The sequence below is a fragment of the Trifolium pratense genome, linkage group LG5 (assembly GCF_020283565.1).
Source record: "Trifolium pratense cultivar HEN17-A07 linkage group LG5, ARS_RC_1.1, whole genome shotgun sequence".
NCBI lineage: Eukaryota > Viridiplantae > Streptophyta > Magnoliopsida > Fabales > Fabaceae > Trifolium > Trifolium pratense.
The window spans coordinates 43,187,352-43,202,877 of record NC_060063.1 but is presented as its reverse complement, the minus strand read 5'-3'; the positions used below and the strand labels follow the sequence as shown (position 1 = coordinate 43,202,877).

At 34.6% G+C, this 15,526-nt stretch overlaps 1 protein-coding gene and 1 long non-coding RNA gene across 2 annotated transcripts; one reads left to right on the top strand and one right to left on the bottom strand.

Annotated features, from left to right (window-relative positions):
- Positions 1–8,124: 8,124 nt before the first annotated feature.
- On the top strand, positions 8,125–10,375 carry LOC123883049 (bidirectional sugar transporter SWEET5-like). The gene is made up of 6 exons (XM_045931743.1): positions 8,125–8,164; positions 8,503–8,539; positions 9,137–9,353; positions 9,564–9,734; positions 9,842–9,982; positions 10,220–10,375. Exons 1-6 carry the CDS (start codon positions 8,125–8,127, stop codon positions 10,352–10,354), a joined length of 741 nt encoding a protein of 246 aa, XP_045787699.1. The 3' UTR covers positions 10,355–10,375.
- Positions 10,376–10,414: 39 nt separating this feature from the next.
- LOC123883048 lies at positions 10,415–14,151 on the bottom strand. The gene is made up of 3 exons (XR_006800104.1): positions 13,584–14,151; positions 10,885–10,955; positions 10,415–10,701 (listed from the first exon to the last, which is right to left on the bottom strand). It is a non-coding gene; the product is annotated as an uncharacterized LOC123883048 (long non-coding RNA).
- Between the last annotated feature and the right edge of the window lie 1,375 nt (positions 14,152–15,526).

Below are 15,526 nucleotides of genomic sequence, written 5' to 3'. Positions count from 1 at the left end.
CCATGTACCTGCAACCCTCTGATGTAGTTCGCTACGGGTTCGCTACGGGTTCGCTACGAATTCGCTACGGGTTCGCTACGGATTCGCTTAGCGAACAGCACTGTGACAGCAACTTTTTGATAATTGTTTTAAGTGCAATTAGGCACTTGTAACATGGTTTAAGGGTATCCTTACATGTTTGTTGATACATGTTGATGTTGTTAATGCTTATTGTTAATCGTTATATGATTCGCACGCGTATGCAATGACTTGTAGTTCAAGTGACTATGTTTATGTTTTAGCATTAATTTGCAATGTTAAGGAAATGATGTGTGTTTTATGACATAAGTGTAAATGAAACTTTATGTGTATAAAAATGGTTATGCAGATAATTATCATGTGAATAATTATGATTTGAGTGATAGGATATTGTGTTATCCTAATGTGTTAGATGTTGGAATTGTGTTTCCGCATCAGTGAATGAATAGCTTCGAGCTAGATAGCGTCATGTATTTGATGTGTTTAAAAGTAATCATGCATTCATGAATAATTGTGTTATGGGAATCATGTGAATTCCAATAATTGATGAAAATGGACTATGTTTATGAAAAGTGGCCGAAGATGGGATTATGTTATCCGAGATCTGGAGCCCATATCCAAACATGATATAAAACTGTGTGACTCCTCTTTATGGGAGAGATGGTTGATGATAACCATATCCTACATGATATAAAACTGTTATTGAGCTTATCCAAGGGAGATAAGGTGGTTCGGTAAGTTCCGACGCATCCAACAAGATGTAAAACTGGGTTCATCTTAAATGGGGTGAATAGCAGCATCCAACAAGATGTAAAACTGGGTTCATCTTAAATGGGGTGAATAGCAGCATCCAACATGATGTAAAACTGGTTTGGTCCACCATTGGTGAGACGCTTATCCTGCATGATGTAAAACTGCAGATGTAGAGTCCGTGCATGACTATAATCTGAACAGTCCGTACATGACTATAATCTGAACAGTCCGTCATGACTGAAATCTGAACAACGTGGAAATGGTACCACATGCATTAGTCGTGTCTAGGGATGACATGACATTGGATAATTGGCATTAGATGCATTAGGGTAAATGCACATGTATTTGATAATTGTTATGTGACATTATCTGATTGGATTGTAATGTGTTTTCCGTATGTGTTAAGCTTTGGTATTTACTAATTGTTTAATACTGTGATTGTTGCCATGTCTTGGCATATGAGTAGAGTCCGTCATGACTATAAAATGAACAAGTGTAGAGTCCGTCATGACTATAAAATGAACAAGTGTAGAGTCCGTCATGACTATAAAATGTACACTTTGGTAGTGTCCGAGAAGACGTGAAACTATATGATTGGTGTGTTTGTAAATGAATGATTAATTGGTAGTCGTATTCGACGATGTATGTGCGTGAGTTAGAAATGTATGATAGCGTGTGAAGTGTGTAGTATACTACTCACACTTATATTTATGTTTATGTTTTCTAACTCTCTGCTTTGTGTTAATTGCTGGACCTTTGGGGGTCCAGGTTGACAGGTAATGTGTTAGCCTCGTCCGAGTGCAATGGTGAAGCTCTGCTCTGATTGAGACACGGGAAAAAGGGGTTTTTATATGTATATGCATGTAGTCCTCTTAGTATACTCTGTTGGTCTTAAGCTTTCATTTGAAAAGTATCCGTTTTGTATAACTAATAACGTATCGTTCGATGCGAGGTTTTGTTTTTAGTTCATTCGAATATTCTACTAGATAAATGTATAAGTATTATCTTTGAATGAAGTTTGTGATATTCAAACCAGCGCTTTATAAATCAGATTTTTCAATTTTTCCGCTGCGTATTTTCGAAAAAGATTTTATAAAGGCAGAGTTAATTAAATAACGGGTTTGGGTGTTACAAAGTGGTATCAGAGCAGGTCGTCTTCGGACTGTGAGGTTACGTGTCAATCAGAGCCGGTCTGTGCAGTCAGATCGAGTGAGCGTGTGTGCCAGTTGTGTCTGTCTTTTCTTGTTGTGTGTACTTGATGCGATTGATACTTATCATTGTTATAAGTTATCAAGTCAAGTAGTGGTTGAGTATTTTTATGCTTAAGTTTTAAAAATTTGTGTGGTTTGAACTTTTGGTTTGTAGATGCTTATTGCTAACAGTTGATGATCCAGCATGATGTAAAACTGCATGTGATGAAGATTTTGTTGAAAATATAAGATTATTTTCTTTTGAGTAAGTGAAAATGAATTTTTCACTAGAGTGAGAAAGGAGTAGGATGTAAGTAGATCCTAATGTGTGTTGTTATATGTTTGTTTATAACATGTGGTAGATTGATTACTAGTACTTAGTGTGGTTCTTTAATTGAACTATGTGAATGTATTCTCATGATGAGAACTTGTTTGAGAACATGCTATGTTTTATACATGTTTGAGTAGATGTTGTAAGTATGCGGACAAACGAAATGTAATGCATGTACTTGACTCGATGTCTTGTGTACATGGATGTTTCATTGTCTTACATATAGTTTAGTTATAAATATATGTATAGACATGTGGTAGTAATTATGTATGCTAGTTGTTACGTAGGTTGTTACGTTAGCATAGACGGGAATAGTGTGTTTATGTATTTTGCAGTGGTGTGTATGTCAAGAGGACTGCACCGGGGTTTTGAGTAGATGCTTAGATATCTTACCTTATGTTTACCCTTTGCATACGACATGCATGTGAATGCTGTCGGTATTAGATTTCTCTTGAGAGGAATATATTTGGAATCGATAGGACGGTTAGGTGCTTACACCGGATGTTCTAGTGGAAGTGTAAAGGTGGGTTTGAGATAAGTGGGGGAGAAGATTTTGTCTCTCCAAGATGTTTCGAACGCGAGAAGTAAGGACGAATAGAGATGTTCTTGAAGTGGATTGTTTAAGATTGAGTAGCATTGTTCGAAGTGGAATTCTTATTTGGAGAATATTTTGGAGGAAGTATCAGATGATCATTTCGGAGTGAGTCGGAATGAAGTTGTTTAGCCGTAGGGAGAATGTGGCCATTGGGGAACGATGGAGCAGATTGAATGTTAAGTGAACACCGTTGCTGGGAAACGGAGAAGACGTGTGCGTCGAGGGTAAGAAAACCCGATTACAATAAGTGGGACTGGTGGTGTTTCTAGAGGAACTCGTAGCAAGAATGTTCCATTGTTTGGTTGTCTTTCACTTGATAGTTCATCCTCAAAGAGGAGGAAGAGTGATAAAGATGGAAGCTTTGTTGATGAAAAGTTTTCAGAGGAATCTGATGAGAGTTGTGTTGGAATCAACAAGACGGAGATCATGGTTGTTTGGAAATCAACTTTTGATAGTAGCTGAGATTTAAATACAGAATTACTAGGTGATCAAGAAGAGCCTAGGAAGGATTTATAAAGGTTGAGTATGTTTGAACCGAGTGGTCATTTCTTGGAAAGATTTGAGAAACTAAGTGCGAAGTGTTACCTTTGGATGTTTGGGGATAAGAAAGTTAGCCTTTGGAAACGTGTCAAGCACGAGTATTAGAGAGACGTAAGAAAGTGACTTATGTCAAGTAAGAATTTGCGGAAAGGACTATCTCACACATAAGTGATTGTTGTGTTTGGAAAATGTGTATTAAGAATTTGGAAGCAATGCTCAAAGTAAGTGTCAAATGATGTTTTGTAGCAATTGGAAAAAGTTAACTATGAAATGGAAAAGTCGGTGGAGATTAGAGATGTCGGACACATCGTATCTATGGGAATAGTATAGTAATACCATGTGGGAAGGAAATAAATGATTATGGATATTTTCGTCGTGAACGGTGGGATGATAGTGAGTCGACGAGTGACTTAAGGTAATATTTTGGATAAGAATATTTCGACAGGAAATGATATCGGGAAGGTCATGTTAAGGAAGTCAGAAATTGGATAAGAGATTATTTGGAAAATAAAACAGTTATGTTGAATGTTCGACGCAATGATTTGGGGAATTGCAAGGAAAAAGAATTTGACGGTTGGATAGTATATTTTTGGCATGTGTTAAGAAATTTGAGAAGTTAGACAGCAGATGAGCGTAGGAGTTGTGCTACCGAATGAATGGTTGGAGTGAGATTCGACGCAGTTAAGAACTTATGGAATTTGAAAAGTTGTGAAGTGTGCAACGGAAGGGTCTTTCGGAGTATTTTGGGTTAAGTGGTTTTGTTTTGGAGTGGTGCTGCGAGTACCGTAAGATGTTAAGAGAAAGTTTTAAGTAGTTTGATGAGAATGGTTTATGCCATCATCACGATTGTTGACTATCTATCGACAAATCAAGGGATTAGCTGTCCTTGATCTATTGTTGATGAGTAGACGAGATTGTGTCGATTGGGATTGACTGATTTTGTCAAACTTGGTTTGGTTTGGAGTTTGTATGTTTTGTTGGTACGAATCCGGAAGAAGTGTGAATTTGAATCGGAGTTTGTGTAAGAGACCGTATCGGCTAAGGTATTATGACTAGAAAACCCGTTGGATTGAATGCAAGTTGGGAATTAGAAAATCGGATGAGGGAATTTATCCGGAGTTGTGTTTTAGTCGGGTAATTTTCGAGGGCGAAAATCTTTTAAGGGGGGTAGAGTTGTAACGACCCAAAAATTAGTATTCGTTATTTAATTATTTTATTATGCGAGGGCGTGATTTATAATTAAATTATTAAGCGGCGAATAATCATTTAGCGAGAACGTAAGTTAATGAGCGAGAAGTTATGTTGTTTGGGCCTTTGGGCGTGGAATAGGCATTGGGCCTAAGCCAAGTGGGCTTTGATCCATGAGAATAGAGAGAGCTATAAGTAGCAAGTCAAACCAATGAATAGTCTCATAAGTTGCAATTCTTGAGAAAGAGCAAGAGGAGGAGCTCATGAGGGAGAGGGAGAGCTCGTGGGAGAGAAAGAGAAGAGCAAGCTTGTGGATTCGTCGAGCTAAGGTACGAGAGTTAGATTACATATTCGTGAGTGATTCGGAAGAGGGGAGGATGTCGATTCCTCCATTCCCAAACTCTTTCCACTCTATTTTCTTGTGGGTTTTGTGGGTGATTTTCTTAATGGAAAATGGATTCTTTTGATCCTAACATGTGTAGTGAACTCATGGTAGATGAGGTAAACAACTTTGGGGAGTTGAAAATGGGAATATGTAGATGTTTGATCAATGATTTGCATGTTTATGCAACTTTGCTTATTTTGCAAGAAATTGGCATGATTTTGATTGTTTGATGTATTTGGATGTTTGGAAGGGATGATTAATGTTCCTTGATACCATATATGCTTGAATTAGCTGTTTATAAGAATTTATAACATGTCTAGATGGATTTTTGAGTGGATTCAAGGTTAAACCGCCTTAGAAACTCAAGAACAGATATTTCTGGTGTAGTTCGCTACGGGTTCGCTACGGCTTCGCTTAGCGAATAAGTTCGCTACCTGTTCGCTACGGCTTCGCTTAGCGAATAAGCTCGCTACCTGTTCGCCATGTACCTGCAACCCTCTGATGTAGTTCGCTACGGGTTCGCTACGGGTTCGCTACGGATTCGCTACGGGTTCGCTACGAATTCGCTTAGCGAACAGCACTGTGACAGCAACTTTTTGATAATTGTTTTAAGTGCAATTAGGCACTTGTAACATGGTTTAAGGGTATCCTTACATGTTTGTTGATACATGTTGATGTTGTTAATGCTTATTGTTAATCGTTATATGATTCGCACGCGTATGCAATGACTTGTAGTTCAAGTGACTATGTTTATGTTTTAGCATTAATTTGCAATGTTAAGGAAATGATGTGTGTTTTATGACATAAGTGTAAATGAAACTTTATGTGTATAAAAATGGTTATGCAGATAATTATCATGTGAATAATTATGATTTGAGTGATAGGATATTGTGTTATCCTAATGTGTTAGATGTTGGAATTGTGTTTCCGCATCAGTGAATGAATAGCTTCGAGCTAGATAGCGTCATGTATTTGATGTGTTTAAAAGTAATCATGCATTCATGAATAATTGTGTTATGGGAATCATGTGAATTCCAATAATTGATGAAAATGGACTATGTTTATGAAAAGTGGCCGAAGATGGGATTATGTTATCCGAGATCTGGAGCCCATATCCAAACATGATATAAAACTGTGTGACTCCTCTTTATGGGAGAGATGGTTGATGATAACCATATCCTACATGATATAAAACTGTTATTGAGCTTATCCAAGGGAGATAAGGTGGTTCGGTAAGTTCCGACGCATCCAACAAGATGTAAAACTGGGTTCATCTTAAATGGGGTGAATAGCAGCATCCAACAAGATGTAAAACTGGGTTCATCTTAAATGGGGTGAATAGCAGCATCCAACATGATGTAAAACTGGTTTGGTCCACCATTGGTGAGACGCTTATCCTGCATGATGTAAAACTGCAGATGTAGAGTCCGTGCATGACTATAATCTGAACAGTCCGTACATGACTATAATCTGAACAGTCCGTCATGACTGAAATCTGAACAACGTGGAAATGGTACCACATGCATTAGTCGTGTCTAGGGATGACATGACATTGGATAATTGGCATTAGATGCATTAGGGTAAATGCACATGTATTTGATAATTGTTATGTGACATTATCTGATTGGATTGTAATGTGTTTTCCGTATGTGTTAAGCTTTGGTATTTACTAATTGTTTAATACTGTGATTGTTGCCATGTCTTGGCATATGAGTAGAGTCCGTCATGACTATAAAATGAACAAGTGTAGAGTCCGTCATGACTATAAAATGAACAAGTGTAGAGTCCGTCATGACTATAAAATGTACACTTTGGTAGTGTCCGAGAAGACGTGAAACTATATGATTGGTGTGTTTGTAAATGAATGATTAATTGGTAGTCGTATTCGACGATGTATGTGCGTGAGTTAGAAATGTATGATAGCGTGTGAAGTGTGTAGTATACTACTCACACTTATATTTATGTTTATGTTTTCTAACTCTCTGCTTTGTGTTAATTGCTGGACCTTTGGGGGTCCAGGTTGACAGGTAATGTGTTAGCCTCGTCCGAGTGCAATGGTGAAGCTCTGCTCTGATTGAGACACGGGAAAAAGGGGTTTTTATATGTATATGCATGTAGTCCTCTTAGTATACTCTGTTGGTCTTAAGCTTTCATTTGAAAAGTATCCGTTTTGTATAACTAATAACGTATCGTTCGATGCGAGGTTTTGTTTTTAGTTCATTCGAATATTCTACTAGATAAATGTATAAGTATTATCTTTGAATGAAGTTTGTGATATTCAAACCAGCGCTTTATAAATCAGATTTTTCAATTTTTCCGCTGCGTATTTTCGAAAAAGATTTTATAAAGGCAGAGTTAATTAAATAACGGGTTTGGGTGTTACAATGTCCCCCAGTCTTTGTAACTTTCTCTTTTAATTTATTTAATTTTTCTTTTGACTAAAAAAATCTTTAATAATTTTGTTGAATTTCACCGTTCTAAATGTGTATAGTTGCTGCTTCAAGCATAACCTATGTGCCAATGACTTCACCGTTCTCTTTTAAAACTTTTTTATGCATGTATTTCATAAAATTATATTATAGTGATACTTTTATAAATTTGTTTTTAAATTATAATCTCGAATATTTATAAGCTATAATTTAATTGAATGTATATGTAAAATATATTTACACAGCGTATATGAATTAAATCCAAATACTTATAAATAAAGTCATAATATAAATTAATCTAATGAGCCCTTTACCCACTTGTCTTGTTGCAAAAAAAAAAAAAATAATAAAATATATATATATATATATATAATCATCACAGATCATATTCGCATATAAGTATTAATTCCAATACCGGATTTTTCAAAAAACTAAAAAGAGAATAAACTCACAAATAAAGTTGTTCATTTTGTTTAACAAACAAATTAAGCTAATCATCTAAATTTGTAAGAAATAATTATAAAAAAAAAGCCTATATAACGGTCACTTGTTTCATTTCTTCTTCATCTTTTGCTCACGCTTCTTCTTCTTCTTCTTCTTCTTCTTCTTCTTCTTCTTCTTCTTCTTCTTCTTCTTCTTCTTCTTCTTCTTCTTCTTCTTCTTCTTCTTCGCATATATTTGTTGTTGCAGAGAAAATGACAAGCGCTTCATTAATTAACACTGTTGGCGCTATAGGTTTGTTGTTGTTCTTCTTCTTCTCTCCTTTTCAATCGCAAAATCATATGTCAATTACGAATTTGATTTTTATGTTTGGTTTCGATTTGTATTATACTGCATTAATTAACATGTGTTTGATTTGTGTTAATTCGATTAGTTTCACAAATTTTTCAGTTTCAATTAATTTTAACTTTTGTGTTAATATCCATTTGCATGAAGGATAAAATTAATTTGAACTTAATTTTAAGTTTGCATGAAATTTCTTCAAAAAAAAGTTTGTATGAAGAAAAACTTGAACTTTTTATGTTAATCAATTCATGCATGGAAAATAATTTTCACTTTATTTTTGAATGCAGGGAATGTTATCTCCTTCGTATTGTTCTTCTCACCAGCGTAATTTAACTCTCACTCTCTATTTATTTACTCTATTTTATGTATGCATGAAAATGCCGTGACAAAATAATATTAGTTGTATGCGCGTTACCATTTAATTTGCCTCCGATTATTTTGACTGAGTGAACAACTGCACTACTTGTAATGAATTTCATTACGACCAATAATACGAATTTATTAGTGTTTAATTTGGTTTTTACAAAAAACAAATTCTTTAAAAAAGTTCAAAAAGAATTAGAGTTATGAAATTAGGAAGAAACAATAAGAAATTAAATTATTATACATTGATAGCACAAATAATTTTAATAATATTTGTGCATGTTTATGATTAATTCACACCGCAACGACAACAATCTTTAATATTTGCAAAATTGTTAACACGATTGCAACTTCTACTGCTATTTAAAATCATGGGAGTAAAAATCAAGAGAGATACATAGTGTATGTATCACTTAAAGAAGTCAAGATTAAATTATAGCTTTCAATTTTTGTGTCACAAAACTTAGATTTTATATTATTTTAGCATTGTTTATTTTAATTTGAAAAATTATGCTAATGTGCTCATTAATATTGATTGGTAATTGGTATGAATTGCAGTCCAACTTTCTACAAAATTATAAAAAAGAAGGATGTGGAGGAGTTCAAGCCTGATCCATACTTAGTTACTCTGTTGAATTGTGCTATTTGGGTATTTTATGGAATGCCTTATGTGCAACCACACGGAATTTATTTTGTTATCGTAGATGGGGCTGGCTTTGTGTTTCAGTTCGTCTATCTTACCATATTTTATGTCTATGCCAACAATAAAGGAAGGGTATGTATGTAATATACTTTCACCATGATTATAGTTTAAATATTATTTAGGATGATAACAAAATAACTATTAATGTCACTTTAATTAATTAATAATTTTTAATTATTTAATTAATTTAAAGTCCCAACCAAAACCTATAGTTGAATGTTTAAGACTTATATAATCATTCCAAATCTTCTACTCATACCTACTATTTTTCCCTAATTTCAGAAGAAGTTCCTTCTTTATCTTCTTATTGAGGTTATTTTCTTTGCTGTCATTGTTGTCATAACAATGTTGGCACTACATGACACTACCAAAAGGTCATCAGTTGTTGGTATTCTTGGTATTCTATGTGCTATCTTCAACGCACTGATGTATGTCTCTCCTCTTACCATTATGGTAAGTAACTTCTTCTGTCCCATTAATTTATATTTAAATATGAAAATTACATTTAATAATTTTTTTTACTAATATCAATTTAATTTTTTGTTACATATAATTAACAGACAAAGGTTAGAAAAACCAAGAGTGTGAAATATATGCCATTTTGCCTCTCTTTGGCCATCTTCCTTGATGGTTTGGTCTGGACAATAAATGCTCTCATCACCCCCTTCGCTCTCACCCACGCTTTCGGCATTTATGTAATGGTAATTATTTCTCTCTTCAGTTCTTATTATAAAAAACAAATCATTTTTTAGATTTAGTGAGTAAATGATTTATATATATATATATATATATATATATATATATATATATATAATCTTAAATATAGATTTCAATAAAATTGTGAGTTAATAATTGTAGATTAGTTGGATATACTAAAGATTTTTGAGTTTAACTATCCTATTGTTAATTAATGGATGTATCTTTGCATATTTTTGCAGATTAGCACCAGTATTGGAGCAATATCTGGACTTGTTCAACTCATACTATATGCTTATTATTGGTGCATGGGAGAAAATAATGTTGATGATGATGATGCTGAGCATGTTCTAAATCTAGCTGTGGTGTCAGTCTGATCAGGCACTTGTTTATATTGTTTTTCCAGCTCCATCGAATTTGTAGATGATTAACCATAATTCCATTGTTTATGAAGTTTTTTTTACTCAAAATAAAGATATTCATTCATTCAAATTGATAATACGATGCAATACAAATTCAAAGTCGCTAAAAACAAAAAAGATAAATCTGCGAACAAACTTACAATATACATGTTAATAGCATAAAACGACAAATTGCATAGCCTACAAATTTAAATATGACATTATTGAAGTGTCCGGAATGTTCATGCCTCCGAATCCGTAGCGTTGATAACACCAAAGTCGACATTGATTGAATCTTCACTATATAGAACTAATCCTTCAACCTGAAACAAATAAACACATGGATATCATATCAAATAAACCTGTTACAATATTATAAATGAAAGAGAAAATAGAAGGCAAAATGCTTGATTTTTATTGAATGTTAGTGTCAAATTATTTTACACTAACATAATATCATATCCACTAAACTCTAAATTAAATATAAAATTACATTTTTATCATACCTGGAGATCAGAGATTGTGATGGCCAGCAATACGTTCGTTGTTGAGCAATCCACAGAGGGGGGATTTGTACCTGTAGGCAATCTGATGCTTCAAAGAGTAGAATGAATTGAATCTCTGACCCTCCTGATGAGGAGGGTTTATATAGAGCCCCCAACGTTGGGTCAAACGTCTCCTTAATGGGCCGTGTTGAGCAGCCCACTAAGGATGACTGCCAGGACTTCTCCTTGGATGGAGGGAGAGACCGTTCGTGGTCCTCATCTTGGGCTAAGGTGTTCCACTTATTAGGGATAAGGGATAAACTTGGAGGAACATGCGTCCTCGGTGGAGGAGCACGTTACACACGTGCGTCGTAATCCAGATAGAATTTGGTCTTGCTCCTTTGCTTATCATCTTTAAACTCTTTCTATATATTCATTTCATTTTATCTTTTTAGAAAATAAAAGTTTACATTAACTCATTAAGTATTAAGTATCGATTATTATAACACTCATGTCAATTTATCTAGAATATCAACAAGAGTGTACATAACTGAATCGGGAAACATTAAATTTTCATTACATATCGTTTGAAATACATAAATAGGATTACAAAATCCAAGAGATTAATACTAAATTGAGCTAACAACTAAAAACATAAAGAAACTAAATCTTATACAAAATATAAGACAACATGACGTCAGCTCAACTAGCATAATCGAAGTATCTGAACTCCATGCTTGTAGACCATGATATCTGAAATCATATAAGTGGGGGATGCGAACAGTCACTTCGTCTCAGTGGATTCCTACTACCCAGTTACTATTGGTGTCTACACCGGGGGCAATTGATGAACTAATAGTTCTATAATCCTGATAGTCAATATCTAAACATGATTTACATAACATAATTTCATAACATAATACATAAAGGTGTAACACAAATTATTTATCTTGTTCGTTTTATTCATAACAAAGACACTCTGAGGTGAGCCGGTCTCAGAGGCCTGACATGTCCGTTTGGGATAATAATGTACATCGACACGGCTGAAGCTCACAATCATAACATGATTGGATTCTAACGAATCCCATAACGTGGTACATAAGTAACCACCATAATTAATTGACTTTCTTAACTTAATAATCCTGATTGTTATCCTGCCCATGAATTCCCTCCCAGGGTATCTCTAAACCGTCCTGATTCCTGATACTTAATTTCCTGAGGTGTGATTAACATTCTAAATGAAATTTTTGGCACACAGTGGACATGTGTTGATCAAGGTGTATCAACACTTGTCTGTTTTAGACAGATGTTGCTAAAGGTGCACCAACACTTGTCTATAAACAGAGTACAGAACATAAAACAATAACGACAATAAAGTAAATAACACACAAGAGTTGTTAACCCAGTTCAGCCTAACAGCCTACTCTGGGGGATACCAATCCATGAATGAAGTCCACTATCAGCAGTATTACTTCGAAGCTAAACTCACCCGTTTACAACTTCTCACTTAATCACTACCCAATGACACTTCTACCTAGGAACTCCTAGATATGAGACCCCGTCCCAATTCCCACCTTAACAACACACTCAGCGTTGTTATCAACTTCAACGATTCCAAAAGGTGGAGACACACTCCTATGAAAACTAAGATTCACTCTTGCTTAAAAGTTTGCGAACAAATCACACAACACACAAGAACAATCTATGTACTTCAAAGCTTAGGAGAAGTTCACACTTACAACTCAATAAACACAGGTCCTAAGCTTGCATCAATGAGACACAAGAAATGCTCACAATTAACACTCTAAAATCCCTAAAACACACGCTTTGTAAGAACACGATTTTAGATGCTTGAAACCATATGCTTGCCTTCGTATTTATAGTAGTAGAACGACTTGGGCTTCAAGACAAAATTAGGGCTTCTAGAATTGCGGCAGCAGCTGATATATTTTTGAAAATAATAGTTCTATTTTTGAAACACAAAAATATATTTTCCAAAAATATAATTCCTTTAGAAAATATAACTAGGGTTCGGCTGCCTCCTGAAACACATTAAACACGTGCGCCTTCCTCTGTAAGAAACCTTGAAACAATTCTTCAATCAAATCTTCGAAAGATTGAATAGAAAATAAAAACCCGCTAGCTGGCACGCACAGTCAGACAGACAGGTGTTGTTCCAAAGTGTACCCACATTTGTCACAACACTTGGCGTAGGCACATATGTCTCAACACTTGGCTAAAATATGTTTTTGCAAAATGTAGCCAACATACAACAACCCAACACTAAATATGCAACGATGTTACACTGTCCACAGAAACACATTAGGAAGAATAGGAATATAAAACAAGTGACTTGGCAGTTAAAGTAAAATTATGCGGTGTTCTATTATGACACTCTCGCCCAGCGAAGTCATTCCTCGCTAAGCGAGTACATCAGTACAGAACCCTGTTTGCATTTTTTTTCTTTCTAAGAAATCAAGCCAATATTCACCTACAATCCATATCTTCCTAATTTCAAACACTGTAATTATTCAGAACGGAGAATAGTTTGGGGATTTAACCATTCTCACACAATAAATTCCTTAAATCTTAGTATTGTCATGCAATTGATAAATTGGGGAACTAATATTCTAACTGAACTAATGTTATCATGCATTTATTTTATTTGGGAAAACTAATGGAGCTAAACTAACTAGAGTTTAAGGCTCTAAGGAACCCACCTTTAAAATTGGAAGCTTTCTCAACAATTGAGCATCACAACCATAGTTCCAAGCTCCCACTTTTAGTTCCCTCCAACAAGCTCATTCTTTGATTTGATCCTAGTCTGTAGTTTTATTTCCAACTTTGAACTTTGTCATTGAAACCCCTTTACTGTGAAATGTCATCGACAGCTCCCGGACTCGTCAAAAGACGAAATTTACAGAAGGAATTTAAATCAGAGTTACACAGAAGGAGCAGTTACCGTTTTAGTAAAGCCCTGTTCTAGAATACGGGTTTGACCCAAGCTCTTCCAACCTTTTCACACGAGGCTCTCAACTTGATTTCCCTTATCTTCCATCAACTTGTGGTTACTCAATTCGTCACATGCACCAACCAAAAGAGAAGGCATAAAGATTGGGGTTTTGAGATTTAACTTGAATAGATGGAAGAAAATAGGATTTATGATGGAGTTTAACCCACATGTATGTTTGGATGAGTGAACTTGAAGAATGAAGATGGACTTGGTGTGTTGTGCTGGCAACGAAGCAGAGAAAGAATTGAAAAGGACAGACTTCATACAATTCGTAAATTTACTAAAATGACACTCACCAATTCCTGCATCATTCTCCTTTTTATTTGCTTCTCCAATTCACTCATAAAATCTCATTAATTTGAGTTTCTTATTAACACTATTAGTATGGGAGATTCTATGGTGCAGTCCTGTTTTAGACTATTTTGGTGCAATCCATTTAATTGACCAATAGAATATCAATTAATTCCATATCAGTGCAAGTCCATGGTAAACCTTAGAAATATTTTATTTATTGCACATCAGTCCCTCATTTAGTTAATAATAATTTACAAAACGGAAATTAATGTCAGTAAAAACGGAAAAAATTCCTCACAATTAATAATAATCTTATGAAATTAATGTGAGTAATTGTCAAAGAGAAAAAAAAGGGAAAAAAACATTGAAGACATGATGACCAAAACGGATGCTTTTGATATTACTAATAATAACTGTGAGCAGGATTCTTTCAAGGTGATTGGATAAAAGTGGAAACGAAAAAAAGAAACAAAAGTCTAATTCATCATAAGATTTCAAATAAATCGAGTAACATTAACAGTTGATATGGTGAAATCAGTCATCGTCAGTTGTGGCATATGCGGTGGTGGCAATATCTAGTTTTCAAGTTTTAAAAATTTTAATTTTAGGTTTTTTGTTTTAGACGATTTGAATCAAAATTTAAATTATAATTGTATTGCAAATGATTTTGGTGATGTTTCTGGGTAACTAATTGTTACTTTTGACGTCTATATGGACCTGAAACTGTCGGGTCAACGCTGGATATCGCGGATCTAAAACGGGTCGAAGTGACCCGGCTGAAGGTTGAAGATGAAGATTTATTTAATATAATATTTTTATCAACTCTTCGTTTATAAATATCACATAACACATTTTTTTACACAACTTATTCATGTGTCTTGGCGGTTGAGGTACACAAGACAGAATAAGATAATACAGGACAAAACTGTACCGGAGAGATATAGGGCGATAATGTTTTTATATTCGGAAATAAAATGGGTATTTTCGTGTTTTTTATAGGTGTTCTGTGGACAAAAAGTTGTAATGTGGTTTAGTGAGGGACAAAAATTCTTGTTTTTGTCCTGTCCCTTGCTACCTAATTTGTCCAGTCCCATAACCAGTTTCAAATCAAACAGGGTAAAACAAAAGTTGTCCAGTCCAGTCCCCTGTTTTTTAGCAGATCAAATGCACCCAAAGATTATACTCTTGTTCGATTAAACCACAATTCACCAAAGTCTTTGACTTAACATTATACTTGATTCAACGGAAACACTATTAACTCTAATTTTTTACTCGAGGTTATACTCCGGTCGAAGTTAATGATTTGAATACTATATAAATAAAGAAAAATAATAATTTTAATTAATTAAAGTGTAA

Coding starts and splice junctions, on each gene's coding strand:
- LOC123883049 (XM_045931743.1), top strand. CDS start 8,125: ATGACAAGCGCTTCATTAATTAACACTGTTGGCGCTATAG. Junction 9,354..9,563: donor ATGCCAACAATAAAGGAAGG/GTATGTATGTAA, acceptor CCCTAATTTCAG/AAGAAGTTCCTTCTTTATCT. Junction 9,983..10,219: donor CTTTCGGCATTTATGTAATG/GTAATTATTTCT, acceptor ATATTTTTGCAG/ATTAGCACCAGTATTGGAGC.